Below are 26,649 nucleotides of genomic sequence, written 5' to 3' on the forward strand. Positions count from 1 at the left end.
CCCATGGGCGAGCTCTTGGTGATAGTCTCTGAAAAGAACGATATTGTTTACCAGAGGATGTTCAACAAGGTAAGTGATGAGGAGTACTGCAGATTCATGATTATTGTGTATGGATCAATCGATGTATTGATGGAGAAGATGTTGTCGTCCACAACGAACTATTTTGCCTCATTGGATACGTATGGTGATGCAAAGGTCAGTGCATATGTGATGCCATCCGGATATAAGTTGCTGTTTATGCATTCAAGGAGCGATGTAAAGCAATTTCTAGATAATGCGCATAAAGTGTTTGCAGGAATTCTTCTTAAATCTGCACATTCGGATGTAATTGCAGATAATCCTGATCTCAACAGAAGTGTGGATGAACTATATAGTTCGTATTTTGTGTAAATTTAGTGTAGTAAATGTGTTTATGTGAAGTATGAAATGGATTTTTAATATTGTGTTGATGGGATGGCGTTGATGTATTGGATGATGTTAAAATTCGATGATATTGAAACTAGATGATGTTAACATTGGACGATATTGAAACTAGATGATGTTGAAATTGAATAATATTGAAACTAGATGATATTGAAGTTCATGCCTGTATAATTCCTTAATGCAGATGCCCAGCATGAAGTTAAAGTTTAGTGGGGCAAGCACTGCAAGACTCAATAATAGCGAACTATTAATAAGTAAAGATACAATGGATTCTGGCAAGATGGAAACAATTGGAGATGTGTTAAAGCACTTGTGCAACACAGATACAGATGTGAGAAGCAGTTTCTTTGACCGTCATGGTGAACTAGCACATGGAACAATCTGCATCATCAACAAGATGGATTGGGAAATCGTGCAAAGAGAAAAAACACCGGTTATGTATGGGGATGAAATGGTGCTTATATCTACGATCCATGGCGGTTGAATACTCATGGCTTGCAACATGGAAATAAGTGATTATTAAATTATTGATTGGATCCCTGAACTAACTCATGCGCAACGAGTTTTGCTGCAATGTGCAGGGCTGTGGAAAGACATTTAAACGAGCTGCAAAGCTCAACGATCATCTAAACACACACTCAAAGGAACGGCCTTATAAATGTGATATGTGTGAGAAGACTTATATGAAGAACAGTCATCTTTCGGTCCACAAGAAGAGCCATTTCTCTCCAGAATTCAAATGCTCTAAATGCGGATACACATGCCATACTAAGGATAGACTTTGTAGGCATAAAACAACTTGTGTGCACTATGAATGCAGCATATGTAAGAAAACATACAAAAAGCATGCGTGGTTTGAATCACACGTAAAAAGCCATCATATAAAGGTTTTTAATCACGAAAAGAAGATCTATGCATGTCAATACTGTAGATTTGAATTCAGTAAGAAGAGTAATCTTTCCACTCATGTACGATCGGTCCATCAACTCAAAAAACCGTTTTCATGCCCGTGTGGAAAGCAATATGCTCATAATGTATCTTTAGATAAGCACGGGATCAAATGTTTAATTGCACAGAATTCACTTGGATCTACACAACAATTATCAAATGGTCATAACTCCATACCTGTCACGTATGCAATGCCTGAAACTCATTCTTATAAAATCTAGTAATAAACCTTATTTCGTTTTTATCGTCCTTAATCGTCTTCAATAGTTCTTTGTAGTAACTCACATCATCCATACATAGTGGATATATCCTGATCATTAACTTTTCCAACGTTTTTTTGCCTTTCCATTTATCAATAACATTATGATTGATTCCATTGTTTCTTAGGATATTCAGTAAACCTTCTAAAGCCTGGTAGTTATCTTCGTTTCCAACGTGTACGCACAGACTCAGAAACATCGATGCGTTCAATCTTATTCCAGACGTATGAATCTTTTCTATTAGAAACATCTTAGACTCAAGCTTTGCATTCTCAATCGACAGGATGCTCTCAAAAACCATCTCTTCAGTGTACTTTGCATTCCTCAACACATTCATGACATCAACAGCCACCTTGTCTACATGGCATCCCTTCAGTTGCTTTATCAGCTCAACAAACACTGTGCTCGACAGTTCATATCCTCTTTCTACCATCCGAGGAAGAATCTCAAGGTATCCAACAGGATCCACAAAAAACATATCGTTGATTCTATCGACATCATCTGTATCAAGAATATCCACATCAACGAGTCTTAGACACTCTTTTCCTATTACATCAAGCTTTTCTCTTCTGTATAGAATATCCATCAGTTTCATATTGACTGTCTTTGTCACATCCTCTTTTCTTAAGTGCTTCAATACTGCTTCAATTATTCTATCACTTCCAGAATCAAGATGTATGGGCACATCAATCAAAATACCAAGAACACTTGCACATCTCAATCCAACATACTGCTTAAACTCCTTATCAGAGCATAAAAGTCTATTCACAACACATTCCATTCTAAATCTCCATCCACTTTCCTGATTCACAAACATCTTGTCAATCAGTACTTTATCATTCTTCTTAACCACTGGCTCATTAAACACATCGCTAACATTCACATATCCATTCACACATTCACTGCCCATCAAAATCCTGCTACAAAGCGCACTACATATCGCTTCAATTGCTCCATTGTTATATTCTTCAACAATTGCATCTATTTCCTCAATTTGTGATTTAATAGCAACAAAATACACGGCCATGTATCTTCCACTCTCATCAACATATTTCTTTATAACCTTATTAATACATGGAAATATTCTGAGTTCTCTTTTGCTGCATGCAATAACACGCACAATAAATTCGACAACATTCAGAAATCTTCTTCCACTTGGATTCGCATCATATACAACAGAAACCACCCTGTCCATAATATCATCATTACCGACCAATGCTGCAGTAACCATCGATGCTCTTTCAATTTCCTTTCCAAATGCCATCCTCATGCTCACTTCGTTGCAAATCATCCCAACTCGTCCATTCAGATCACTATATGAAATAGACTCTACATCACATCCATCATTATACACATTGCTTTCTTTTATTCTTTTCGTGCTTTCATATCTATTATTACAATTATTTTCATCATTAACATCTACATTATGACATTTACTTTTTGTATGTTCATTTCTTCCACTATGAGACTTGCTACTTATACATTCAATTCTTTCTTTCTCATCATGCAATTCTTTCATTTCTGAATGTTTACATTCTTCTACTGCATCTACTACACACATGACACTTGCTATATCATCTATTCTGTCTATATTTCTATCATATACTCTGTATACATCTATTTCATCTTGTATTCTACTTTTCATATCACGTATCTGCTCATCAGGTATTCCAATAATCCTCAAAGAATCAACAACCGACATCAGTAAGCATGCATCTTTTCCAAATGCAGTCACAATTCGTTCAAAACGTTCTACAAATACACTCAAATGATCCTCAACATACATTCTTTTGTATTGCATACTCATTCTATCAAACCACTTATCAAAATCAACTACAATTCGAAAGTACCGGTCCTTTGCCACAAGATACTCTACAAAAAGCTCCTTATATCCAGAACTCACAATTGCCTTGACTGCTGCATCTCTTCGTCGACTGGATGGAATCAGTGCATTATTGAACTCCTGCACTAGGCCTAAAAACACATTTAGGTACATTCCAAGAATATCATTTAAATATTCATTCGGAAGACTCAGAAGCTGTCCAAACGTCGGCTGCAGATGACTCTTGACTATACACCTAAATCCAAGTCTCATTCTCACATACTTCATGAAGCTTTCACTGCCCATGTACTTTTCATCACAATCTACTTTGCATATCTCGTCAATATATTGGTGCATCCGTTTTTTACCTATATTTTTCTCATCCAGAAATTCAAATCCACTAAATATTCCACTGCTTATGTACTCATCATCTTGATTCTCTGTGCTTGTGCATTCTACACTCTCCTCTACCACTCTCCTTTCCATGTCTACTAATGATATTTCACCTGTTACCCTATCAACCTCTACTTTACACTTCCAATGCGACTCATTTTCTCTCAATACCAAAAACTGCTTCTCCGCGCATGCTTGCAATCCCTTTAATGCATCTCCAAGTACAGCTCTACAACCATGATACTCCATAACAAGCAGTAGATCTATAACTCCATCATGCATCATAAACTCACGTCCTCTACCAATCATTGCATCACATACCATCCTGCATACTTTTTTATTCATGCACTTCTCTATACCAACCTTTATTGCATCACTAACTGACCTTCTTTTCAAAAGCTCCACTCCATCTTCGTGCATAGCATTATCAAAAAACCCATTGTAAATAAGCACTCCGCAATCGATATCAAGTCTGCATGAAATGTCAACCAACATGGTTCCATTAACAAGTTTGTTGATCAACATATAAGCAAATGCATCACTCTTGTTAGGTATGCACATGAGTGCATCAACAACCCGATCGTTTGAATAATCAAGCACATCAAGTATCTCAATGCATTTTCCTATCAGTCTTTCAAAGCAAGGCTCAAACGTGTCCAGCAATAGTCCATTTAGTTGTGTATATCCAAAAAACACATATGGCTCAAATTCACATACACTGTCAATAAACTCGACATCAATTCCATTCTTAAATGCATACTCTCCAATAATCATGCTCAGACATTCCTCATTGCATATCTGCTTGACAAACTCAAAATCAAGATTAAATGCAAGTTTTCTGATGCACTGAAATATCGCAGCCTTGTGATACATGTCTGCTACATCGTATCTTGTTCTCAGGATGCTGACTGCAGTTGCCTTACAGAATCCTTCATCGTATTTATAAATTGCTGCAAAATGCTTGATGTTATCCAGACTGCATTTTTGCATAAACTCCTTGACTTTCTGATCACAAAGCACATTCTTTGCATGCATAGACGCCATTTCACATAGCATTTTATCCTTGGCTATCTGAGATACAGAACCAATATACTCTGCATATGTGCAGTATTCCTCTTCGTATTTGACAGTGCACAAGTCTTTCAAACTGACAAAGTCAATAGGCATGATGGGGACCGTGGTTTTTTGAATGAAATTGAATCTGATTTGGAACACACAATGTTATGCGCATGAACAAGCATATGTGAGATGTTGAATGTGTTGGCTTAAATCATTCTCTTTGTATTAAAGAATGAGTGATGCAGATGATGTGCATTGGCAATGACGTACTCATTTGTGTATGTGCGTTGGATGTTATTTAGTGTTCCCCTTTTAGTGTGCCAGTCTGATTGATTCATAAAAATATATAAGTGGCCCTGGAGCAGGAGTCGATGGTAATATTGACAATGAAGTCAAGTGATGGAAAATACGTGTACACAAAGGAGTTTGAAAACAGCAGCACAGTGCTTGACGTAAAAGAGTACATAATTGCACAGATGTCGAGTTTAAGCACATGTAGAAGTAAGATTACCAAGATTTTGTTTGGTGGTAAAGAAAGAGATGATTCTATGGTTATATGTACCATGGAGCCTGATGCACTGATTGTGGAGTATGAGCTGTTAATGGAAACGTACCATGATGCAGCCAACGTGCATTTGTCAGCCAATCAGAATAATGACAACATGCAATTCGTAGACGACATACCAACCAGTGACATGTCGATCCGGGTTGCTGTGTTAATTGAGCAGACACGCAAGAAGATTATGGTTGAGCCTGAAGACCTGGTGATGTTTAATGGAAAGATGTATCTTGTTAAGGACAGACGCAAGGTGCTCACCATGAAAAATATTATTGATTGTGTTCGCAAGATTGAGTTTTCTAAGGAGGATGCAACAAAGCTTCTTGTTTTCTTTGTGTTACTAAGCACTGGCAATGGGGCAATTGTGTTTATTCTGGGATGCATATTTGCATTAGAGATTATGAGTAGAAAGTTGTGCTCTGACTTCAAGGATGTGTTCAAGCAAATGGATCATGGAGGAAGGACGTTCTATATGTTCTTCGTGAGTATGTTTGCAATTGATCATGCAGTAATGCATGGTGCTTAAATAGAATGTAAAATTGATTAAAGATGTTTTTTGAATACCAAATAATTTGGGTTGCTAGTCCTTATAGCGATGGGCAGCAGCGATGTTTTAGCAAAGTATTTCTGTGGAGACAGCCGAGGTTACTTCTACAGAGAGAAGACGTTTGAGGGAACTGACGAGGAGTATATTGAGGCAAAGCGGCAATCCTCAACAGTGTTTGTGTCGAATGTGAGTGCTTTGGTATGTGAGGAGAGGATATGGGAGTTGTTTTTGCTGTGTGGACGAGTGCGCAGAGTGATAATGGGATTGAACAGGAACACACTACGCTTTTGTGGGTTTTGCTTTGTTGAGTTCTATACTACAGAGTCTGCAGATGCAGCAGTAAAGTATTTGAATGGATTTAGGTTTGAGCAAAGTCCACTATCGATTGACAAAGACTATGGATTTGTGGATGGCAGGCAATACGGAAGGGGAATGTTTGGAGGCCGAGTCAAGCAAGATAAACTATATGTAGAAGAAAGACACCACAGGGATGTGAAGAGAGGCAAGTATGCAAGACGCTTCAGATGAATAAGTACACCTGGAGGCCATGTGAATGTGTAGTATAAATGCCTTATTGAATTGATTGAGACTGATTTATGCTGCTTATAAATAGCTGAATTACTTTACTTAAACATAATGATTCACAATTTTTATTGATTTATGCAGATGGTGATACTTTTGCACCATTTAGGTAGTTAATGAATTCTTCATTGAGTTTTGAATATGCTTCAGAAGCATCGTCAACTGAGGCGAAATCTACAAATGCCAAGTCCTTCACACGAATAAATCTAATGCATTGAAATCCTTTTAGCTTATGCAATATCATATCCAAGTCCTCTTGCAAAGTAGTGCTTGGAATACTCGTAATAAGCAACGTGCTTGTTGTTATTATAACAGCCTTTTTGCCTATGCACATGTCGGAGCGTGCAGCACATACTGATATCGTTGTTCCAAGAAATACCATTTTATCCAAATATTCAACAACTGCTTCTGTGACATCCTCATCTAGAAGCACAAATGCTTGGCTAAGAAGATTTGGTCTATTACTCATCTTCACCTTCAGAACCTTGAAGTGACCAGAAACAAGCATGTGTAGCCTTCTCTTTACCTCTCTAATAGGTAGTCTCTTGTTCAAGTTCTTTATGTAAAGTGTTCTTACAGAATTTCCATACATACTCAAGGGTATGAAAATTAGGACTCAGCAACCGTTGATTTCCTCCTCACATTGTTTTGAATCAAACTAAAAATCACATTGAAAAATACACAAAATAAAAAGACGCTGTTTATTCGCTATCAGAATCATCAAACCTCACCTTCTTGTTGCTCTTATTCTGCCCATCAAGCCAATGCTTCTTGTTGTTCGACTTTGATCTTGATCCCCAGGATTCATTGCTTCCCCTGTTGCCTCTGTTGCCTCTGTTGCCTCTGTTGTAGTCGTTGTTCTTCGGTCCACGAGATGAATTTGCTGGCTTGTGATAAAGGTTGCAATCGTCAAACACTAACTTGGGCTTGTTCAGCACTTTCTCATAGTCCTCCTTGTTGCCAAAATCAATAAAACCAAATCCCTTCAGTCTGTCATTCTCAACATCATATGGAAAAGATACTCCAACAACCTGGCCCATGCTCTCAAAGTACTCCTTCAGCTTCTTCCTGTCGCTTTCAAAAGGTATGTTAGACACATATACGCTATACTTCTGCTTTGGCCCAGACCTTGGCTGTGCCATATTCACCACAACCTCTCTTCCAAGAACAACTGTTCTATCAAGCTTCAATGCCTTCTTAACTTCATCCTCGTTACTGAACTCAATATATCCAAATCCCTTGTTTCTCTTTTGATCGCCAGTCATCGGAATCCCCACTCGCACTACAGTTCCAATCTTCTCCATTTCAGTCTTCAGATCATACTCAGTCAGATCATAGCTGATGCCTTTCATAAATATAGTCAGTGCCGGATTATCCTCCCTCTTGCTTTCCTCTGCTTCGCTTCCACTCTCAGTATCCTGAGTGCTTGCCGTGCCATCGTCGCTTCCACTTTCTTCCTCAACACTATCAGATCCAGACTCTTCCTCAACACTCTCATCACATGATGTAGTCTCACTTCCAGACTCACTCTCCTTAATCTCTTTTTTTTCATTTGCACTCTTGCTTGTTTTCTTCGTTATTTTTGACATAAAATTTTTGGGGCTGCCGTTAACCAAAATATCTATCCTCGACTCCTTGCATGAAAAAGGTGCTTTCGTCCGATCTGCATTGCATCAACACCGTTACAAATCCATCAACCGTCTATGACATTCTGAGAGAGTCAAGACGTGCAATCACCACATACAACCAGCTCATGAAACACTATGAGGATGGCCACAGAGACATTGCTGTTGTGTTTGTAACACCCAGAGACGACGTGCTTTTCATTCATCTTCCGTTATTCTGTAAACACTTTGGAATCGAGCTTTATGCGCTTCCTGACGATGCAAAAGATGTTTTGAAGTCCATATATGGCATGAAACACGTTAACATCATAGGACTGCATAAAGATGATGTGTCATACAGGCAACTCAAATTACTTGAATTAGGCATGCATTAGCATTATGCAATTGGCTGATTGTAGAATTACATTTGCATATGCTTGTATAAATATTTGCAGAAATGCTTGTAGCATGTGTAAAGCTACAGTAAATGAAGTAATGCATTATATACCTGTATGAAGTGAATGAGAATAGGAATTTCAATATTATAAGTGTTCTATGTGAGCAATATGACTACAAATGTGTTTATGCACAATTGTAACCTTATTGTATTGGATTAGTTTTACTGTGGCTACTTAAGCAGTTGAGATACAAGACCGGGTGAAATTTTTTCCCCTTGCAAGATGAAGAATGTTCTTATACACAAAGGAAGAACGTACAAGACACGCAGCAATGTAAGAACAAAGGTTCGAACACCATCTGGGAAGCTGGTCAACAGAAGAGTCAAGAAGAATGCAAAGAAGCATAGGTGCCATGAATGCAATAAAGAGTTGAGCAGCATTGCAAGGCTGAGACCTGCGGAGTTCTCTCGACAGAAGGTTTCTGCAAGACGAGTCAATCGGGTATATGGAGCCACAATATGCGGAAGATGTGTTGAAGACAAGATAATTGGCGCATTCCTTGCAGATGAAGAGAGGATTGTCAAGGAGAAGATTGGCATGACGGCGAGCAACTAATAAATTGCATCTTCGGTTTTAAATGTTGTTTTTAGTAGTTTATGATCCCTTGATGTGGAAAGATAATGTGAGTGAGAGAAGGATATCCAAGAGACTGAAGCTTGTGAAGAGAACAAAGGAGCGGTATGTACGAAGTGAGGTTCCCTGTGGATTTGAATGCTGCGGCGCAGTTCAAAGAAAGAGGATGCGAGCACCTGTGTTTATCATACCTGATGCATATGTTGTGAGCAGATACTGGGCGTTGTTGCAGAGTGACTATGTGGAAGCAATCATATGCCAATCTGTGCTTGAGGAGCTGAGTATCGACGACAGGAAGAGATTAAGAGCATTAATGAGGGAGAAGCAGTATATTTTGTTTTATGACAATTTTTGCAAAGACACGAGTGGAAAGGGACTTATGGGAGTATTAGAATACTACGTAAATCATGTTAGAGAGTACACATATGTTATTTTGGATAAGGATAGCGTTAAAGAATATGGGAAGTATGTGAGTAAGGATATTTCTGATATGCTGGTGAACGACAAGGATGATGATGGAGAAAATTATGAAGAGTATAAGACGAACCTGGATGTTTTGTATGGCTCTGGTGAAGTTTACCGAGGAGTGGTGGAGATAAGTTTGTATAATTGCTACAGTGGTGTGGTAATTGATGGAGGAGTGAGAATCAATGTGATTGGGAAAGAAAACATGAACAGAGCGCTACATGGAGATGAAGTGTATGTAGAAGTGATAGATGAGCGTGGAGATGATACAATACTTATTGATGAGGAAATACAATCACAAGTGATGAAGAATGAATGCGAAGCTGAAGAAAAGATAGAAGTAAATGCACTAGCGAATATGCTAGATAATAATAGAGAGTTGTATGGAAAAATTGTAGGGATATACAAGAGGAAGACTAGATCAGTTATTGGAAGTGTGCCTAATGATATTGATTGCAAGATTAGATCTCAATATGTACTTATGATTCCTATTGATAGAAGGATGCCAACAATAAGAGTCAGGACCTTGGATGCACAGAAACTGAAAGGTAAGAGACTCTGTGTAGAGATTGATACTTGGGAAAACACAAGTAAGTATCCGAGTGGATGTTATTACAGGGAGTTGGGTGATGTAGGAGATAAGGATGTTGAGATAGAGTCTTTACTTCTTGCGAATAGAATAACTTACTATGGAAAGAGTTGGGATGATTTTGATGTAGATTTGAATGCATTTAATGAATGCGAAAGCATGAAAAGGATAAATGAAGAGGTGATGAAAGGATTGAGAGAAGATTTCCGGAATTTTCTTGTGTTGAGCATTGATCCACCTGGATGCACTGATATTGATGATGCGCTTCATTCACGCAACCTTGCAAATGGAAACATAGAAGTGGGAGTGCACATTGCAGATGTAACGTTTTATGTTGGCAAAGGAAGTGGTCTTGATGAAGTTGCAAAGGATAGATGTACAAGTGTATATCTGCCAGAAATGAGGATTGATATGCTTCCGGCGGTTCTCAGCACGAATCTATGCAGCTTGGTTGAGGGAAAAGAGCGAGCAGTATTTTCTGTGGTCTGGGAAGTCTCTATGTCCGGAGAGATCATTAGCACACGGTTCTGTAGGTCTGTAATAAAGTCAAGGAGAGCTATGAGCTATGAGGAAGCGAACAATATAATTAATGAAAAGAGAATGAAAGGTAATGAAATACAAGAAACTCTTAACAGACTGAATGGAATAAGCAAGATACTGAGGAAGAAAAGATTTGAGAAGGGATCTTTAGATATGAGCACAAGAGATGTAGTGTTTAGAGATGGGAAGCTTGAGTTTAAGGAGAGCTATGAAACAAATCTTCTTGTTGAGGAGCTGATGATACTTGCAAACATATCGACTGCAATGTTTACATATCACTACTATCCTGAAGCATCTTTATTGCGAAGACATCCGCCTCCAAATTCAGTTCCTCTAGGCTTTCATATTGACGCATCGTCTGTAAAAGCATTGAATGAGTCGATATTAAGATTGGATGAGAATCACAGGGAGATGGCAAAGCGAACACTGATCCGATCTATGAATCAAGCAGTGTATTTCTTATCAGGTGATGTAAGGAGTTTCCATCACTATGGATTGGGTACAGACATGTACACGCACTTCACATCACCAATACGAAGATATGCAGATATTGTTGTTCACAGGATTCTTGGCCATATTCTCAGCACATCTGAGCAGGTTGGAGAGAATATCAGCGGGCTTGGAAGAGTAGAATTTACGCCAATAGCACGACAAGAAGAGAAGGAAGATGATGTGTTTGCTGATGAGAAGTCTTGTAACAATATGAACCGAAGACATCGCTCAGCACAGAGGGCGTCCTGGGAATGCGAGAAGTTGGCAATATACATGGCTCTTAGAGACGCTGAACCGACTTTAGATGGATATATCACAGGGATCAGATCAAACGGAGTGATTATTTATGTTCCTGATTACAACATAGAAGAAGCTGTACTCTGCAGCACACAACTGCGCATGTTTGAAGCTGTGCGTGTCCGTGTGATGCAGAATGACCAGATGTTCTTTTTCCACAGGAGGTTTTCACTAAAGCTAGTTGATTAGTTAAGTGCTCGGCGGATAAGCTGATCCAAGGTATACCTGAGAATGGATAGAAATATGGGTAAAATAAACATAATTCAATAACGATATGAATTCACAGATTGCCTAATGCAATAGACATCCAAAGCGAACTTATTGGAAATCAATAGACCTTTGAGGATTTTTTAGATCTATGTTGTGTGTTTTCATAAGATGGGTGATCAGGCACCTCTTGTATATGTATCTCACATTGCAGAATGCACATCCAAATCCATTTGTATCTTCTATAAAAGGCACTGGATGTTTGTTATGTAATGTGCGATTAGACACAGACTCAGCATAACATGGGTTGATGTGTGTTTTCTCCTGAGTTTGCTGCCTGAGACGATAGTTTGATGTATCTGAGGAGATTATGTTACATGGCTGGTACACAGAGTGTATCGCATCCACAAAGTGCATGAACAGGGATGCATCGCTCAGCATGCTATGGTTGGCAGATGCCTTTGCCTTTGTGCTGTCTTTGATAGACATGCAAGTGTATGCCTTGACTGATTTTTGATTATTTGCCTGGTATGCCAAATATAGAAGTATGTGTAAATTGTTTGATTTATTGCAATGTGGGGCGCCTTGGTAGGATATTAAGTTGTATGCACGAATAAGCGACGTCTGAATAAATTAATTGTACACTGTGAATAATTATCAATGAAGGATGATGCATATATAAATATTTTTGTGAGGAGGCGTATGCAAGCAGTTGTGGAGGAGCTTCTTCTGTCTGGAGACAGCATTACACAGAAGCACGGTGAGATATATGAACTTCTTGGACTGGATGTGGTTTATGACAAAGGAAGATTGAAGATATACAGCACTAACAAAGCAAAGATAATTTCGATAGGAGCGGGGATACATATAAGGGCGTGCTACAAGTCTATGAGCCGACTTGCAACAAGGGGATTTGTGAATCTTGACGGACACAGTATGCCACTGGAGATACTCGACATGATGGGAAATAAGATTGTGGTTACGTTTATTGGGAAGGAGAATGCGAATCGGATTGCGATTGTGACAAGTGGAGGCGATGCACCAGGAATGAACTCGGCAATTAAAAGCATAATACGAACTGGGATCAAGTGGGGAGCAACGGTGTATGGAGTGTATAATGGATATGATGGACTGATAAACGACAACATAAAGAAGCTGAACTGGGATACTGAGACGTACTACAGCAGCCAGGGAGGCACTGTTCTATTGTCTGCAAGGTCTGACAGGTTTCTTAATGCGAAGGGGCGAAAGCAAGCGGTGTTGAATATGGCAAAGAAGAGAATTAACTGCATGATTATACTGGGAGGTGATGGATCACTAAAGGGAGCGTTAGAGTTGAAGAATGAGTTTAGAGAGCATCTTAGAGAACTTCTGCGAGAAGGGAAGATATCGAGCGAGGAGAAAAGAAAGATACGAATGAACAAGTCGAGGGTGGAAGGGAAGGTAGATGTTGAACAAACGACTGATGGAAGTGGAGTGATGTATTCTGATTTTTATGGAAAGCCAGAGTGTTACAAGGCGAATCCAACAGTTTACCATGACCTGAATTCGTCTGATGAGGTTGATGATGAGAAGATGGAGAAAGATGAGGATGATAGATGCGATGAGGAGGAGATTGAAAGATACGTGTATGGATTGAAAGTTGTAGGCATTCCTGCATCTATTGACAATGATATATATGGGACGGAGGTTTCGTTGGGAGAGGATTCTGCAATACACAGAGTGGTTGAGGCTATTGATCATCTGATGTCAACAATGAAGTCGCACTCTCGTGCATTTGTAATTGAAGTGATGGGAAGGAAGTGCGGATGGATAGCTCTTATGTCTGCTCTTGGATGCGCGGCAGATTATGTATTGTTACCTGAGGTGCCTGGAGATTGGAAGAAGGAGATGATGGATGCGATTGCAGTTGGAAAGAAGCATGGGAAGCCAGAGATTTTTGTTATTGTTTCTGAGGGTGCTGTTGAAGCAGATGGCACGCCGATACGTGTTTCATCGGTGGTTGAGGAAATAGATAAGGTTGGGATTGAGGTCAGGTCATTGAAGTTAGGGCATATACAGCGAGGAGGTCCTCCATCTTTTCAGGATAGGGTTTATGGGACTTTGTTTGGAATCAAAGCGGTTGAGACTGTGATGGAGCCGGTTGACGAGCCATTGATGGTAAGAGTTTTCAATGACGAGGTGGATACGATTGATCTGAGAGAGGTAGTACATAGGAATGAGATGACTGGGGTGTTTGAAAAGGAAATGAAGTTTCCAGATGTGTTTAAGAGTAGGAATGAGTTTTTTAGGCTTGCATATGTGTACTTCAGGAAGGCTCTGATGACAAGAGTGCTGTATGAGAATGGATGTAATACAAAGATTGGATCTGTGGGGATTCTGCAAGTTGGTGGTCGATCTAGTGGGATGAATGCGGTGCTGAATGCAATAGTGCAATATTCACTGACGATAGGAATAGAGCCATACTACATTCCAAATGGATTTGAGGGACTTATCAAAGGCCAGGTTGTGAAAGCAAAGCTTTATGAGTTTTCAAGTGATGTGAACAATGGCGGATCTGCAATTGGAGTGGGAAATAACAGTGATATTGACATTGAGGAGCTACAGAGAAAGATAAATGAGAGTGGATTGGAATCGCTTATTGTGATAGGAGGTTCAAAGGCACTTTCGGTGATTGATAAGATAAAGAGAATTAATGTTATTATTGTACCAGCAACTGCACATAACAATATGCCTGGCACAGGTGTAAGTATTGGATCTGATACTGCATTGAACACGATTCTTAAGATGTCTGATATGTCGAAGCTGAATTCATTTTCATGCAAGAACAGTGTGTTTGTAATTGAGATTGGGGGAGAGGAGTGTGGGTATCTGTCATTAATGGGAGGAATAGCAGCTGGTGCATTTGAGGTATTTATACCTGAGAGGAGGTATTTGATAGGAAATCTTTCTGAAGCAGCACAGAGGTTACGAATGAGATTCAAGGAAAGTTCAAGACGAGGAATAGTGATATTCAGGAATGAAAGGACATTCTGCTCGATCCCTACAGATAGCTTCTGCAAGGTTCTGAAGACGGACAGCAAGGGACTTTTTGAGACAGGATATTCTATTCTTGGATCTATACAGCAAGGATCGAATCCATCACCAACAGACAGAATATATGCAGCGATTCTAGGTATTGAAGCAGTTGATTTGTGTGTTGCAAATCGTGGAGTTGGCGTAGTTGGTATTTGTGGAAACAGCATTAAGTTTACAAAGATCGAAGATGTTTTAGAAGCATTTGACTTTGAGCATGACAGGGAGAAGGATCCGAAGTGGCTCAAGTACTCTAATATATGTAGATCTGTGGAATAAAGTGATATGCGAATTTTATGTGTATTCTGTGGATATGTTTGATGTGATTTACACTATGTGTGTTGCTAACAAGATAGATCAATGTGATCTGAATGTATACATATTTATTATGTGCATCATCCTGATGTAGCTATATGTTTATGTAACATTTGCATGAAATTAATAACTTGTTTTGTAATATACCTGTTTTGTATTCATGCATAAGAATATATTTTTTTCTAGCTTTGAAAAAGATTGCAAGTTCAGCAAAGAAGCTGTTGTTGGTATAGACGAGGCAGGAAGAGGTTCAGTAATGGGATATATGGTATATGGTGCCTTGATAATGCCAAAAGACTTTTCTGAAACAGATGGATTCAAGGACTCCAAAAAACTATCTCCCTCAATACGAACCCGGTTGTTTGAGAATATACATAAGCACACAGAGCTTGAATATATTTATCATTGTAATCATCCAGACTACATATCAGATCAGATGTTCAGTGGAGACAAAAACCTAAATGAAATCTCATTTGACTCAATTGTAAAAATACTAGATGAAATAAAGAAAAGATGTAAGACTGTCAATACAGTTTATATAGATGCACTAGGTGATTGTAAAGAATGTGCAGACAAGCTTGGAAAGCTGTATCCTTATAACTTTGTTATCAAGGAAAAGGCAGATGCAACATTTAAGGTTGTTTCCGGCGCCAGTATTATTGCAAAGGTAAAGAGGGATTTGATGATGCTAGAGTTTGGAGAAAATGTCGGATCGGGATATCCTGCTGATCCAGATACTATAAAATGGCTCAAGAAAAACATGAACAAGGTTTTTGGATTTCCAGCTGGTGTCAGATACTCATGGGCAACCATCAAGAGAATGCTTGGCGAAAGAAAGTCGTTGCCTCTTAAAGGCCCTTTGATTGGATTCTACACCAATAATTTATGAATAAATATAAATACAAACTATCCGTTATAATTCCATTCTATCATACTTTATTGTAAACTGCTTTAGTAGTATCTTATTTTATTACAAACTACCTTAGCAGAAAAATATACCCGTCTTCCAAGATCTCAACATTGCATTCAACTATTTTTGTGTCATCTATCAATTTACATCCTTTTTCGTTGTAAACCCACCATGTGTAATGGCCTGACCCTAGATGTAATCCAGTATGGTTGATGCATCCGACTACTCGGTATTCATGATCTTTTGAAACCTCACATTCATTATCTCCATAAACATTATCCATATGTTTCTCAAGCACAAGGCTCCGGATTCCAATCTTATCCTTGATTTTCTTAAAATCCCCTCTATCATACACATATCTTCCCACCTGAACAGCCATGTACTTTGGAAGTCTCATAATGCGTTTTTTACGCCTCTTCTCTCCTCCACACTCGCATTTCCATACATCATCATCAAAAAACACATATACAGCCTTTCTTATATTCTCATTCATAATTGTGCATATAACAGGAATCTTTTCATTAGTCATGCACACTTCATCACATCCAGTACACTCAACTTTCATGCATATCTCAAAGTTCAATAGCGACGTGATCTGTGGAATCAAATACAAACACTCAGCTTCTGCAATCTGTTCCATCAATAACACAAGAAACTCATGAGCATCCTGCTGAGTATGTCTCTCAAACATTGGCATGTTTATGCACACAAGATTCACCAACTCTTCTATCAAAATCCTACTGCCTTTACTTTCTTTCACTGATTGCTTCATTCTTCCAAAAACACGCATTAATTGGCAAAATAAACACTCAAGAGGATTCTTTGCATGGCATACTTCAAAATGCATCTCAGTGTCAACATCTTCATAAGAAACAACATATCCAAGCATTTGCAAAACAGACGAAATGTAGCATGTGTTTCCAAAGTTACCTATCCCAATATAAGGTCCATCAACCTCCTCTTCTACAGACTCATCAGCAATTTTATGATTATTTGCATCACTGACTTCTATTTGTCCAGAGTAATCTATCCTTACATAAATATCATCAATCGCATCGATTGCATTTTGACCTTTAAACCTGATTCTAACTATCCTATCAAACATGTCATATTCACTCATCACTCTAGAATCACACAGATAACAAAAGACTTCCACATTCTTCATTCCAAGGCTCTCAACCAACACAAATAAGTTGTGTCCTTCCTTCTCATAATGCATTCTTGCATGCCCTTCACCTTCAACTCCATACTGCTTTCTTCCACACCCCACATATCCACAACTAATACATATCCAGAGCCTAGACCTTATGTCACACTTCTCACATTTTATCTTACACATCTCTCCAATATTCAGGTTGCCTGTATTTGTACTGCATCCATGAGAACACATGATCTCATCATTCTCTTGTGTTATTCCCTCAAAGTAATTGTGATCAGCCAACACCTTCAACTTATTCGTTGCATCAAGCACCTCTTCTTCACCAAGCACTTCGCTTCTAACCTCAACTCCTCTCTCATCTCCAAAATCTTTCACCTCAAGCACTTCAAAACATCCAGCTTTGTAAAAATGGATCTGCTTATGCACACTGCACAATGAGAACCCGCATGTACACACAAAAACACCATCTGTAACATCTTTATAACAGTAGCAGCAGCACTTCTTAAACCTCGAAAGATTCACAATAGCATTCATGTACGAGGGCTTGCGTTCAAACAAATAAACACTCGACTACTTTCATTCTTATAATGCCACTCACAGATACATTGACACATTGCATCAAACAAGCCTTAAAATACACACTTTGTAAATAATCGTTTTATTCAAACTCTTCGTCCCCGATGGCCTCCACGCTTCCTAACACGATCTCTTGATACAGGCGTCACATCCTCAAACCTACCAACCTTCAATCCTGCACGTATTAGCGTTCGTATTGCTGTTTGTGCACCAGGTCCAAGTGCCATTGGCTTCACTCCTCCTGCTCCTCGCAGTTTGAAATGCAATACCTTGATCCCTCGCCCAAGAATCTTCGTTGCTACATCCTGTGCTGCAAGCATCGCTGCATACGGTGATCCTTCATCCCGCTGTGCCTTCACTCTCATTCCTCCGGTTATCTTTGCAATCGTTTCAGATCCTGTCATGTCAGTAATATGCACAAACGTATCGTTCCTTGTTGCTTTGATGTGTGCAACTGCTGCAAGCTCTGCAACCTCAACTTTCTCAGACATACAAGGGCAATTTTTTTCATACATCAATCTGCTTGTTGTAATACAGCTTTACCACTACAATTTCATCCGCATTAAATGCACATCATACAAAAAACACATCAAATGTTTCGGTCTCTGAATAATCATTTGCACACGTCTTATTAACATATGCATCTTGTCCAATCTTACATTCAGTCTTAGTATTGCATCTGTTACACTCCACAAAAAGCTTGTCTTCCTCACTCCACACCTTGCTATTCACAACAGGAACATACACATGCAAGCACTCGTCACAAAAAACCATCTTCAGTAATCCATCTGCTTCACAATGCATTCTATATCTTATCTTAGATAAAACATACTTCTCTCCGCCAATATTCATGTAAACAGGCAAAATACACATCAGATACTTCAAATCCTCAGAAATGCTCGCTAAGCTTCCACAAATCATCATTCAATCAATGCCATCAGAAACAAATATTTTAATCTACTCCATGCTGTCGTATCCTGAACTCGACAAAAACTCATCACTGAGATTCACATCATCCTCATCTTGCACAGTCATCGGCTGACCAAGTATAAATGGATGCTCAAGAAGCTCCGCTGCACTTGGTCTTGAAAACCTATCAAACGACATGCACTTCCTTACAAAGTCTTTCAGTGCAAACGATGAGCTTTGCTTGAAAAACAGCGGCAGCTTTCCGCGTATAAACATCTTCCATTTATCTATATCCTTCTTTCCATCATCAAAGTAGAACGGTGTCTGCTTCAGTGACAAAAACCATACAATTGCTCCAAGACTCCAGATATCTCCCTTAATCCCATGCACATTCAATTGTGAAATCTCTGGTGGCTTATATGGATACGTTCCAAAGCTCTTCGAAGGTATCTGAATCTCTGCATTCCTATCTTCTTGCTTAAATCGCCTTGCAAATCCAAGATCAATAATTTTGTATACCACTCCTTCTTTTGTTTCCTTTCCCATCACATTCGAGATCTTCAAATCAAGATGTGCTATTCCAAGTCCATGCAGGTACTTAAGTCCATGAAGCACTCCTTCTGTAACATCACGTATTCTACTCTCATCTCCTCTGATTATTTCTTGAGATACTTTCCTATCCATATACTCCATAAACAACCAGATAATCGTCTCCTCTTCCCCCTTTCTATTTACAAACTTCTCCCTGAACGACTTGAACGACTTCACAACATTCTTATTGTCCAGCATCATCAGAATCTCATCTTCTGACAAACCAGGCGAATCAGGTGCAATACATCGCTTGATCACAATGTGTGGATTGTTATATGTATACAGAAACACCGCATTCGCTCGTGTTATCTTGACAGGCACCAGTGGAAGATGTGTCTTGATCGCCGCAAACGCCTTATTCTGCTCATAACGCGTCCTGTGCTCCAGGCACTTGTCAACACTTTTGTTTATAAATTCTAAGCATATCTTCTCCATTCTCAAATCCTCCTTCACTCTGTAAACAAAAAAATATTTTTTATACCAAAAAGTAAAAAGAAGAACCATTGTTGCCACCATAATCGTTCTAAAAATCTTCCTGGACAAGCTTCGCTGGTACCCTTGCAATAATTGTCCTGCATTCCTCACAAAGCTTGTCCGGCCACTCTTCTTGCAATCACTCATACTCTAAATCTACTTTATTTATTTATGCAAATTTCATTTATATGATTTACTTAAACCTTCAAAAACGCAATTAATCATATATCTACCCATCTCAAAATCAGCAAACATACACTAGTGCTGCTTTTATATGCTCCTTGCACGATGCTATTCACCACCAAGGCATCTTCCTCCACACTTCTATATATCAACTTATACACTCCTATTCGACTAGCTAGAACATGTAAATTATACACTCTATTCCACCATCAACATCTACGATTGCATTCAGTATCCTCTTTGAATGTTTTCCAATGCCTCCCTGTTATTACGCACCGCCATCATTATCACATCAAAGAGTCTTGTTGGATCTATGCTTTCAGATTTTGCTTTAGATATCGCTTGCATCTTACTTCTTTCCAGGTTCTCCTTCCTACTTCTTTCATTCTGAAACCATATCTGTACTGCTTTCAATGGGAGCTTGATCATCAATGCAAGATCCATCTTCGTCATCTTTGATGGATGCGCAGTAATCTTAAACACCTCCTTCAATGCAGCCATCTGGAATACCGTCTTTCTTGTCCTTACCTCCCCCATCTGCTGCTCATCCTCGCCATCCCTCATCAGCTTCATCAGCCCCAGCACGCAATTCATCTCCCTCACATCAAGCTTCCCTTCTTGCATCCCGTCTTGCTGATTTTTCAATAAATCCAAAATTATCTTTAATTTCATAAAATAACATCAGAACCTTAAAAATCTTCTCCATACTAAATCTCAAAAAATAACCACCATTACAAAGCCCATATATCCCATCAACAATGGATATCCAACCACAACTTGCTTATTGTTGAGCGACAGATACCTGCAGAAAACAACAGATGCCGTGTAGCTCGACCACAACGCTGCTGCAAATCCACAACACATCCGTAATCCAGTTCCACTCCCCCGCATTAACACACTTGTGATCGAGAACAAAACTATCGGTAGAAACGAGTATCCTAGAACACTGCAGCACTCAAGAAATCCAACCCTCTTTGTATCCAGCACATTCAACAAAAAATACATGCTGAATGTCATCAACAGCGAAATAAAGTAAACATATCCAAAATGGATCCTGTAGTTCATTACAAGTCCAAGGCAATAAAGCCCAACAAACACAATTGGCCCAGAAAGATCTGCATCCTTCACAAACGAAAAATCAACATCAGTCTTCTGCATCACCTTGAAAATAAGCCTGCTCTCTTTCTTTATTGTTCCAAAGTCAATTCCAAGCTCCTCCAGCAATGGTCTGTCATTGGGCAGCCATCCAATAAATGCAGACTTCAAGTCAAACTTGCTGTACTCTTCTCCATCCACATCAAAATTCATCTCAAGGGCCATTTTGGTCATTTGTTTTATTTATACAAACACTCCTGCACTTTATTATTATGCACCACTAGCACACTGCTATCTCTCTCAACAAACTTCTCAAAACATCTTTAATATTCCATTAAGGCCTCTTAATTAGCAAGAAGCATTCGTCATTGAATCTTGACATCGGACATTCAAGCTCAAGATCAACATAACTCTTCCCATCAAACATCACCAGCTTTTCAAACAGCTTGTAAGTTGTCCGGAATTCCCCAATAGTCTTTGCATCTGTGTGCAAAAAGAACGGAAAACCTACTATCTTGTACATTCCCGTGTAGTATGCTGTTTTGATCGCCTTTCCAGAAAACACCTGCACCACGCACATCCCATTCGCAGTGAACTCTTCCGACAAATCAAACGACTTAAGATACAGCGTGTCCCTCACAGTATCCACCACCTTCAGATCCCTTGTTGAGTGCCCTCTTGCAGGCGAAAAGCACATAAAGTGCGACACAAGAACATTCTTAATCAGCTCAAGTGACGTACTGCCTGTCTTCATCACAAATATATGCAGATGCGAAATCACATTGTAATCAATCTCCTTATCACAAAATGTTACATATACAATCTGTTGGCCTTCTCCTAAAATACATCGTACAGAATTCTTTTCCTGTAAGTAATTCATCATCCCAATCTCAGATGCAACATCAGACACTGCATAATCTTCACCTGTTGTCGTCACATCAGAGCTCTCACATACAGCTTCTTTACTCAAGAGCATGTCTTTGGATCCCACGAACTTTTGCACTCGCTCCTCAAACGATCTAAGTCCTAAGCTTTTGTCAACAAAAACAGTAAATCCATGCATCCCACAGTGCACATTCACACACACTCGTCTACTGAAATCCCTCATAAAATCCCGATATATTGAAATATGCTCTCTTCGCACAGCAACAAGAACATCGCCTTGTGGAAGATCCTCCATTCTTGCGGAAATACTCAATGGCGATGCATAATCAGCCTCTCTAAACACTACAAATTCTTCTGCTCCAGTCTTCTCAAGTATCACATTCATATTCTCCTTAAGAGTGCCCTCAAAACTTACACATGCGCACAGCCTCAAAGACATCGGTAATGTATTCTCGCACCACGGAAGATTGTTGAAAATCTTCAGAAAAATCAATTTGCTATTCTCAAAGTCAACCTTGTTATTACATGCATAAACAAAATAATTTGCATCAGGATTAATATCTCCATCAGTCACCAACTTAACATCCATCTGTAATCTAACTCCTATTGACTCTTCACCATCTATTCTTATCTTCTTTGCTTCTTCATACACCTGCTCGCCATCACACTCAGTTTGCTTATCCTCAATTTCTTCACTAAACACTTCCTTACGGCTACATTCAAACAAATATATCTTCTTTCTGGTGTTGTTCAACCGCCTCTCAATACTATTATGCAACATCTTCACACTGTCATTCTCACTCATCTCAATCTCAAAGTGCTCACTCAATGGATAGTCATAAGACTCTGTGTTGCAAAAACCCATTCCTCTGTAATTCTTTATACATTCAATAGTCATGCATTTGATCGAAACCTTCCTCTGTACCTTATTCAACATCTCTTCTGTCACTGCAGGAATCTCAACTTCAACATTCAAGATCTCTTCGATCATACTCTTCCTGATATATACAAGATAATACCCAGAATATTCACGCATTCTATCTTTATACGGATGCTCTCCTCCAAAGTTCCCCTCCATCACTTCCTCCTTTCTGCTCTTTGTGACAACTCCATCGTTGAATTTCAACCACTCTCCTCCATGCTTCAGGTATGCATAGAAATGACCTTCCTCAACATCTCCTCTGTGCACAATAACCGAATACAGTTCATATTCATTCATATTAGCTCTATTCTCATTCTTTGATTCTTCTAAACCATCAATTCTCTGCTCATCCACAATCTCTTCAGGCTCATCCACAAATTGCTTCATATCCAATACATCAGGATACTCAAAATAATCATTTAATTTATATCTCGTTTCAGTATTAAGATTAAAATAGAACCGCTTAAGTAATACAAAAATCACTGGAGGAAGCTCTCCAAACATCACTCCCTTTTCTGCATTAACAAGTCCATGCTTCTCACAACTGTATTGATTGCTCCCCTCTAACCGCTCAGTTTTCACATATCTCTTCAGTGATTCAATCAGACTCAAGTCCAACTTATTGTTCATAAAGTCCTTAATCTCTACCTGGATGTCTTGGAACTTCTCCTCTTTCCTTCGGAAACATCCACAATCTGCCTTGATGTAGGTTATCTGTTCTCCTTGTATAAGCTTCTCAATAAACTCTTTGTTTCCACTATCTTTCTCAAGCAAATCAAAGAAAAACTTCGAAAATTCATGGATGTCTTGATGCACATGCATGTCATCAACCCATGCATTATTGACAACAAACTCCGTCGTGTCAACCATCTTCCTACTCTCTTGCATCGCCTTGAACAACCTTTGCAAATGCAACATTCTTCCGCTTGGATTCAGTGCATAAACGTCATTCCTGAACTTTCTTATTCCAAATAGCGTCTGAATCAGCGAGTTGATGTAGCATGTTGCTCCAAGGTTCTTTAGTCCAATATATCCTGTCGACTCCTTCGAATCATATTCCCCACTCACTACATCCACTCCCACTCTAATATTATACTCGTCACTATCTTCAACATAAACTCCAGTATCTACATTGAACATAGAAAACTGATACTGGCCATCATATACTCGTCCATTAGCATTAATCCAGAATACCACAAATATATCATGATACGAACCTCCAATGTACTCCAATGCAAGATAAACCTTGTTGTTCTTATTCGATAAAACCATCTTCCACCCATGCCCATGTGCTAAAAACTGTTTGGATTCTATCTTCGATCCATTCGATGGCTTCTTTACTATCCAGTTTGTATCCATCTGGGGCTCTTCTCAAAAACATTTAACACACTCTACTCATCATGTGCTGCATTATCAGTAAACAATCAATCATATCATGACAGATATGCATGAACGCCTCAACAATTACATATAGTCAACAAAACATCTTTAATTCGTTTATTAAAACACTTACGAGCTTCATTCATTTATTCATATAGTATCTTCATGATGTAGAGTATATCTTAACTTGAATTATCTTCATTCTTCATAATTCACTATGTCTCTCAGTTTCAATTCATCTTTACTCTGCAAACTCCCATCCTTGCGACACCCTTGAAAACACTCTGTCAAACAGCACCTGTTGAGAAACAAAATTCGATGTATTTCTGTAATAGTAGTGGCCTGCAAAACAGTCTAGGTTTCTGTAATAGCAGCAATAGTAGTGTCCATCTATAGATGCACCAGGGATGCTTCTGCTCTTAGGATCTGGTAGTATAAACAGCTCCTTGATCTTTATGTATACAAAGTCACTGTCTTTTATGTCATATGTACTGTCTGCATTTACATATTCCATCTTCCACTCAGGAAACAACTTCCAGTGGATGATGTCTGGATTCGTTGCAGATGGCTGTTCTGCAGTGAATGGATAAATATTACCAACCATTTCGCCTTCAAAGTATGTCGTAAGCAGCTCGTACTTGTCACTGATGTTGTGGATTTCAAAGGTACCACATATAGTTTCTTGCTGTTGATCCACAGTATCAATTACCATATCAATTGTGAACGATCCTCCACTTGAAAGCTGATTTCCTCTATATCTTGCACCACTATCCAGTCCAAATGCCTCTATACAATGCATCTAGCATGCCTTTCTTGGCATTTTATTCACACATCAACTCCTTTTTGTACTCCTAACTTATTTGTTGGTTACGAATCGCATAATGCATTCAATATGAATCTTGGATTTCATAAATAAGCATCATATTAATCAATGCATTGGCACTTCATCAAAAACATAATGCTATTCTTCTTGTGATAAGTCATGCTATCTCATGTACATCAATTAAATACCACAACACTATTTTATATGATACAGCTCTGTAACATAGACTAGCACAGCAATCTAATTGGGCATGATATTGTACCAGCAATAAATATATGCACAATAAGCCATGCATGCATGAACAGTCACAAAGAACACGAGCATGTGCAAAGAACATCGCTGCACAGGATTTTTTCAAAACAGATGAGTTCGGATGATCCAACATATCTTAATGCATGTGAACTTAAAAAGCATTGCTACAATGGATTTTCTGATGTATTACTCAGGCCGATGTACTGGAAGGTATTTCTGGATCATTATAGTAGGAATAAGTTCAGATCTGAGCTTTTCTCACGTAAAAGAAGAGAATTATATGAAGCGTACGCAGCAAAAATCTGTCACAATGGTAAAAGTATGCATAAGCATTATGAATTGATTGAGAATGACGTCAAAAGAACATTTGTCAGGCCAAGAGTGCACAGAGTAAATGCACAATCGTATACTAGATCATGTGACTTTCTGGATGCCCAATCACTAGATCCAGGAATAAATCACAGAAGCGCAATCAAGAGAATCCTTATGTGCTACTCAATTGCGAATTCATCAATAAGGTACGTGCAGGGAATGAATTTTGTTGTATCTGTTGTTTACTATGTGATGAGTGCCTCTAATGACACTGGAAGCAGGAGAGACATTGAGCCTGACACGTTTTTCTGTTTCAACAGTCTGATGGCAGAGATCGGAGACAACTTCACAGAGGACCTGGACCTTAACAATGCAGGAATATCATACAGAATTCACAAGGTTGCCATTATTTTAAAAATGGCTGATTCTGAGCTATACAGTGCCATGGAAAGCAAAGGGCTAAGTGATTGTGTGTTCTGTATGAGATGGATTTTGGTTATGTTTGCATCTTGCTTTGAGATTGATGATGTTGTGTGGCTGTGGGACAGGCTGCTAAGCGATGCATCAAGATTTGATATAGTGCTGTACTGCTGTGCATCTGCAATAATCCTGATGAGAAACATAATAATCAACAATGACTTTGACAGGTGCATGCAAGTGCTTCAGGATCTCTCAGCCGTTGATGTTAAGATAATGTTCTACATGGCTGATGGTTTAAGAAAGAAGCATTTTGAGAATGTGTAGCCTTTATGAATAGCACAGGTTTCAAACTATTTACAGTTGCATTGAATTTACACAATCAACTTAATACATCAACTAATGGAATAGTGTTCATGCACCTGACTAATATAATCAACTAATACACCAACTAATGCATTGAAATCATGCACCTGACTAATATAATCAACTAATACAATCAATTAATGTATGGCTTTTGAAACATAATAAGGTAATCTGATCAAAAAACAAA

General features: G+C 38.8%; 22 protein-coding genes across 22 annotated transcripts; 10 read left to right on the forward strand and 12 right to left on the reverse strand.

Moving 5' to 3' along the window:
* Nucleotides 1-3: 3 nt before the first annotated feature.
* On the forward strand, nt 4-390 carry M896_030940 (putative sedlin; the record flags this gene model as incomplete). The annotated part of the gene is made up of 1 exon (XM_014708663.1): nt 4-390. One exon carries the CDS (start codon nt 4-6, stop codon nt 388-390), a length of 387 nt encoding a protein of 128 aa, XP_014564149.1.
* A 226-nt stretch (nt 391-616) lies between these two features.
* M896_030950 (ubiquitin-related modifier-like protein) lies at nt 617-907 on the forward strand (the record flags this gene model as incomplete). The annotated part of the gene is made up of 1 exon (XM_014708664.1): nt 617-907. The coding sequence occupies one exon, from the start codon at nt 617-619 to the stop codon at nt 905-907; it is 291 nt and encodes a 96-aa protein (XP_014564150.1).
* Nucleotides 908-974: 67 nt separating this feature from the next.
* On the forward strand, nt 975-1,592 carry M896_030960 (uncharacterized protein; the record flags this gene model as incomplete). Its single annotated transcript, XM_014708665.1, has 1 exon — nt 975-1,592. The coding sequence occupies one exon, from the start codon at nt 975-977 to the stop codon at nt 1,590-1,592; it is 618 nt and encodes a 205-aa protein (XP_014564151.1).
* Nucleotides 1,552-5,013, reverse strand: M896_030970 (uncharacterized protein; the record flags this gene model as incomplete). Its single annotated transcript, XM_014708666.1, has 1 exon — nt 1,552-5,013. One exon carries the CDS (start codon nt 5,011-5,013, stop codon nt 1,552-1,554), a length of 3,462 nt encoding a protein of 1,153 aa, XP_014564152.1.
* Nucleotides 5,014-5,276: 263 nt separating this feature from the next.
* On the forward strand, nt 5,277-5,990 carry M896_030980 (uncharacterized protein; the record flags this gene model as incomplete). The annotated part of the gene is made up of 1 exon (XM_014708667.1): nt 5,277-5,990. The coding sequence occupies one exon, from the start codon at nt 5,277-5,279 to the stop codon at nt 5,988-5,990; it is 714 nt and encodes a 237-aa protein (XP_014564153.1).
* Nucleotides 5,991-6,059: 69 nt separating this feature from the next.
* On the forward strand, nt 6,060-6,539 carry M896_030990 (RNA-binding protein; the record flags this gene model as incomplete). Its single annotated transcript, XM_014708668.1, has 1 exon — nt 6,060-6,539. One exon carries the CDS (start codon nt 6,060-6,062, stop codon nt 6,537-6,539), a length of 480 nt encoding a protein of 159 aa, XP_014564154.1.
* Nucleotides 6,540-6,669: 130 nt separating this feature from the next.
* Nucleotides 6,670-7,185, reverse strand: M896_031000 (RNA-binding protein; the record flags this gene model as incomplete). Its single annotated transcript, XM_014708669.1, has 1 exon — nt 6,670-7,185. The coding sequence occupies one exon, from the start codon at nt 7,183-7,185 to the stop codon at nt 6,670-6,672; it is 516 nt and encodes a 171-aa protein (XP_014564155.1).
* A 109-nt stretch (nt 7,186-7,294) lies between these two features.
* M896_031010 (RNA binding domain-containing protein) lies at nt 7,295-8,182 on the reverse strand (the record flags this gene model as incomplete). The annotated part of the gene is made up of 1 exon (XM_014708670.1): nt 7,295-8,182. The coding sequence occupies one exon, from the start codon at nt 8,180-8,182 to the stop codon at nt 7,295-7,297; it is 888 nt and encodes a 295-aa protein (XP_014564156.1).
* Nucleotides 8,183-8,877: 695 nt separating this feature from the next.
* Nucleotides 8,878-9,210, forward strand: M896_031020 (ribosomal protein L34; the record flags this gene model as incomplete). Its single annotated transcript, XM_014708671.1, has 1 exon — nt 8,878-9,210. One exon carries the CDS (start codon nt 8,878-8,880, stop codon nt 9,208-9,210), a length of 333 nt encoding a protein of 110 aa, XP_014564157.1.
* Nucleotides 9,211-9,262: 52 nt separating this feature from the next.
* Nucleotides 9,263-11,800, forward strand: M896_031030 (exoribonuclease R; the record flags this gene model as incomplete). Its single annotated transcript, XM_014708672.1, has 1 exon — nt 9,263-11,800. The coding sequence occupies one exon, from the start codon at nt 9,263-9,265 to the stop codon at nt 11,798-11,800; it is 2,538 nt and encodes an 845-aa protein (XP_014564158.1).
* Nucleotides 11,801-11,929: 129 nt separating this feature from the next.
* M896_031040 (uncharacterized protein) lies at nt 11,930-12,307 on the reverse strand (the record flags this gene model as incomplete). Its single annotated transcript, XM_014708673.1, has 1 exon — nt 11,930-12,307. One exon carries the CDS (start codon nt 12,305-12,307, stop codon nt 11,930-11,932), a length of 378 nt encoding a protein of 125 aa, XP_014564159.1.
* A 213-nt stretch (nt 12,308-12,520) lies between these two features.
* M896_031050 (ATP-dependent 6-phosphofructokinase) lies at nt 12,521-15,172 on the forward strand (the record flags this gene model as incomplete). Its single annotated transcript, XM_014708674.1, has 1 exon — nt 12,521-15,172. One exon carries the CDS (start codon nt 12,521-12,523, stop codon nt 15,170-15,172), a length of 2,652 nt encoding a protein of 883 aa, XP_014564160.1.
* Nucleotides 15,173-15,368: 196 nt separating this feature from the next.
* On the forward strand, nt 15,369-16,097 carry M896_031060 (ribonuclease HII; the record flags this gene model as incomplete). Its single annotated transcript, XM_014708675.1, has 1 exon — nt 15,369-16,097. One exon carries the CDS (start codon nt 15,369-15,371, stop codon nt 16,095-16,097), a length of 729 nt encoding a protein of 242 aa, XP_014564161.1.
* Nucleotides 16,098-16,185: 88 nt separating this feature from the next.
* Nucleotides 16,186-17,811, reverse strand: M896_031070 (isopeptidase T; the record flags this gene model as incomplete). Its single annotated transcript, XM_014708676.1, has 1 exon — nt 16,186-17,811. The coding sequence occupies one exon, from the start codon at nt 17,809-17,811 to the stop codon at nt 16,186-16,188; it is 1,626 nt and encodes a 541-aa protein (XP_014564162.1).
* Nucleotides 17,812-17,939: 128 nt separating this feature from the next.
* Nucleotides 17,940-18,344, reverse strand: M896_031080 (ribosomal protein S14; the record flags this gene model as incomplete). The annotated part of the gene is made up of 1 exon (XM_014708677.1): nt 17,940-18,344. The coding sequence occupies one exon, from the start codon at nt 18,342-18,344 to the stop codon at nt 17,940-17,942; it is 405 nt and encodes a 134-aa protein (XP_014564163.1).
* An 82-nt stretch (nt 18,345-18,426) lies between these two features.
* On the reverse strand, nt 18,427-18,777 carry M896_031090 (uncharacterized protein; the record flags this gene model as incomplete). The annotated part of the gene is made up of 1 exon (XM_014708678.1): nt 18,427-18,777. One exon carries the CDS (start codon nt 18,775-18,777, stop codon nt 18,427-18,429), a length of 351 nt encoding a protein of 116 aa, XP_014564164.1.
* Nucleotides 18,778-18,810: 33 nt separating this feature from the next.
* Nucleotides 18,811-19,974, reverse strand: M896_031100 (protein kinase; the record flags this gene model as incomplete). The annotated part of the gene is made up of 1 exon (XM_014708679.1): nt 18,811-19,974. The coding sequence occupies one exon, from the start codon at nt 19,972-19,974 to the stop codon at nt 18,811-18,813; it is 1,164 nt and encodes a 387-aa protein (XP_014564165.1).
* Nucleotides 19,975-20,238: 264 nt separating this feature from the next.
* On the reverse strand, nt 20,239-20,634 carry M896_031110 (homeodomain-containing transcription factor; the record flags this gene model as incomplete). The annotated part of the gene is made up of 1 exon (XM_014708680.1): nt 20,239-20,634. One exon carries the CDS (start codon nt 20,632-20,634, stop codon nt 20,239-20,241), a length of 396 nt encoding a protein of 131 aa, XP_014564166.1.
* A 90-nt stretch (nt 20,635-20,724) lies between these two features.
* M896_031120 (Rab GTPase-interacting Golgi membrane protein) lies at nt 20,725-21,318 on the reverse strand (the record flags this gene model as incomplete). The annotated part of the gene is made up of 1 exon (XM_014708681.1): nt 20,725-21,318. One exon carries the CDS (start codon nt 21,316-21,318, stop codon nt 20,725-20,727), a length of 594 nt encoding a protein of 197 aa, XP_014564167.1.
* A 121-nt stretch (nt 21,319-21,439) lies between these two features.
* On the reverse strand, nt 21,440-24,271 carry M896_031130 (ubiquitin carboxyl-terminal hydrolase; the record flags this gene model as incomplete). Its single annotated transcript, XM_014708682.1, has 1 exon — nt 21,440-24,271. One exon carries the CDS (start codon nt 24,269-24,271, stop codon nt 21,440-21,442), a length of 2,832 nt encoding a protein of 943 aa, XP_014564168.1.
* A 262-nt stretch (nt 24,272-24,533) lies between these two features.
* M896_031140 (vacuolar import and degradation protein) lies at nt 24,534-25,091 on the reverse strand (the record flags this gene model as incomplete). Its single annotated transcript, XM_014708683.1, has 1 exon — nt 24,534-25,091. The coding sequence occupies one exon, from the start codon at nt 25,089-25,091 to the stop codon at nt 24,534-24,536; it is 558 nt and encodes a 185-aa protein (XP_014564169.1).
* Nucleotides 25,092-25,412: 321 nt separating this feature from the next.
* Nucleotides 25,413-26,423, forward strand: M896_031150 (putative GTPase-activating protein; the record flags this gene model as incomplete). Its single annotated transcript, XM_014708684.1, has 1 exon — nt 25,413-26,423. The coding sequence occupies one exon, from the start codon at nt 25,413-25,415 to the stop codon at nt 26,421-26,423; it is 1,011 nt and encodes a 336-aa protein (XP_014564170.1).
* Nucleotides 26,424-26,649: the final 226 nt, after the last annotated feature.

Source organism: Ordospora colligata (genome assembly GCF_000803265.1).
Source record: "Ordospora colligata OC4 chromosome Unknown contig_03, whole genome shotgun sequence".
Classification (NCBI taxonomy): Eukaryota; Fungi; Microsporidia; family Ordosporidae; genus Ordospora; species Ordospora colligata.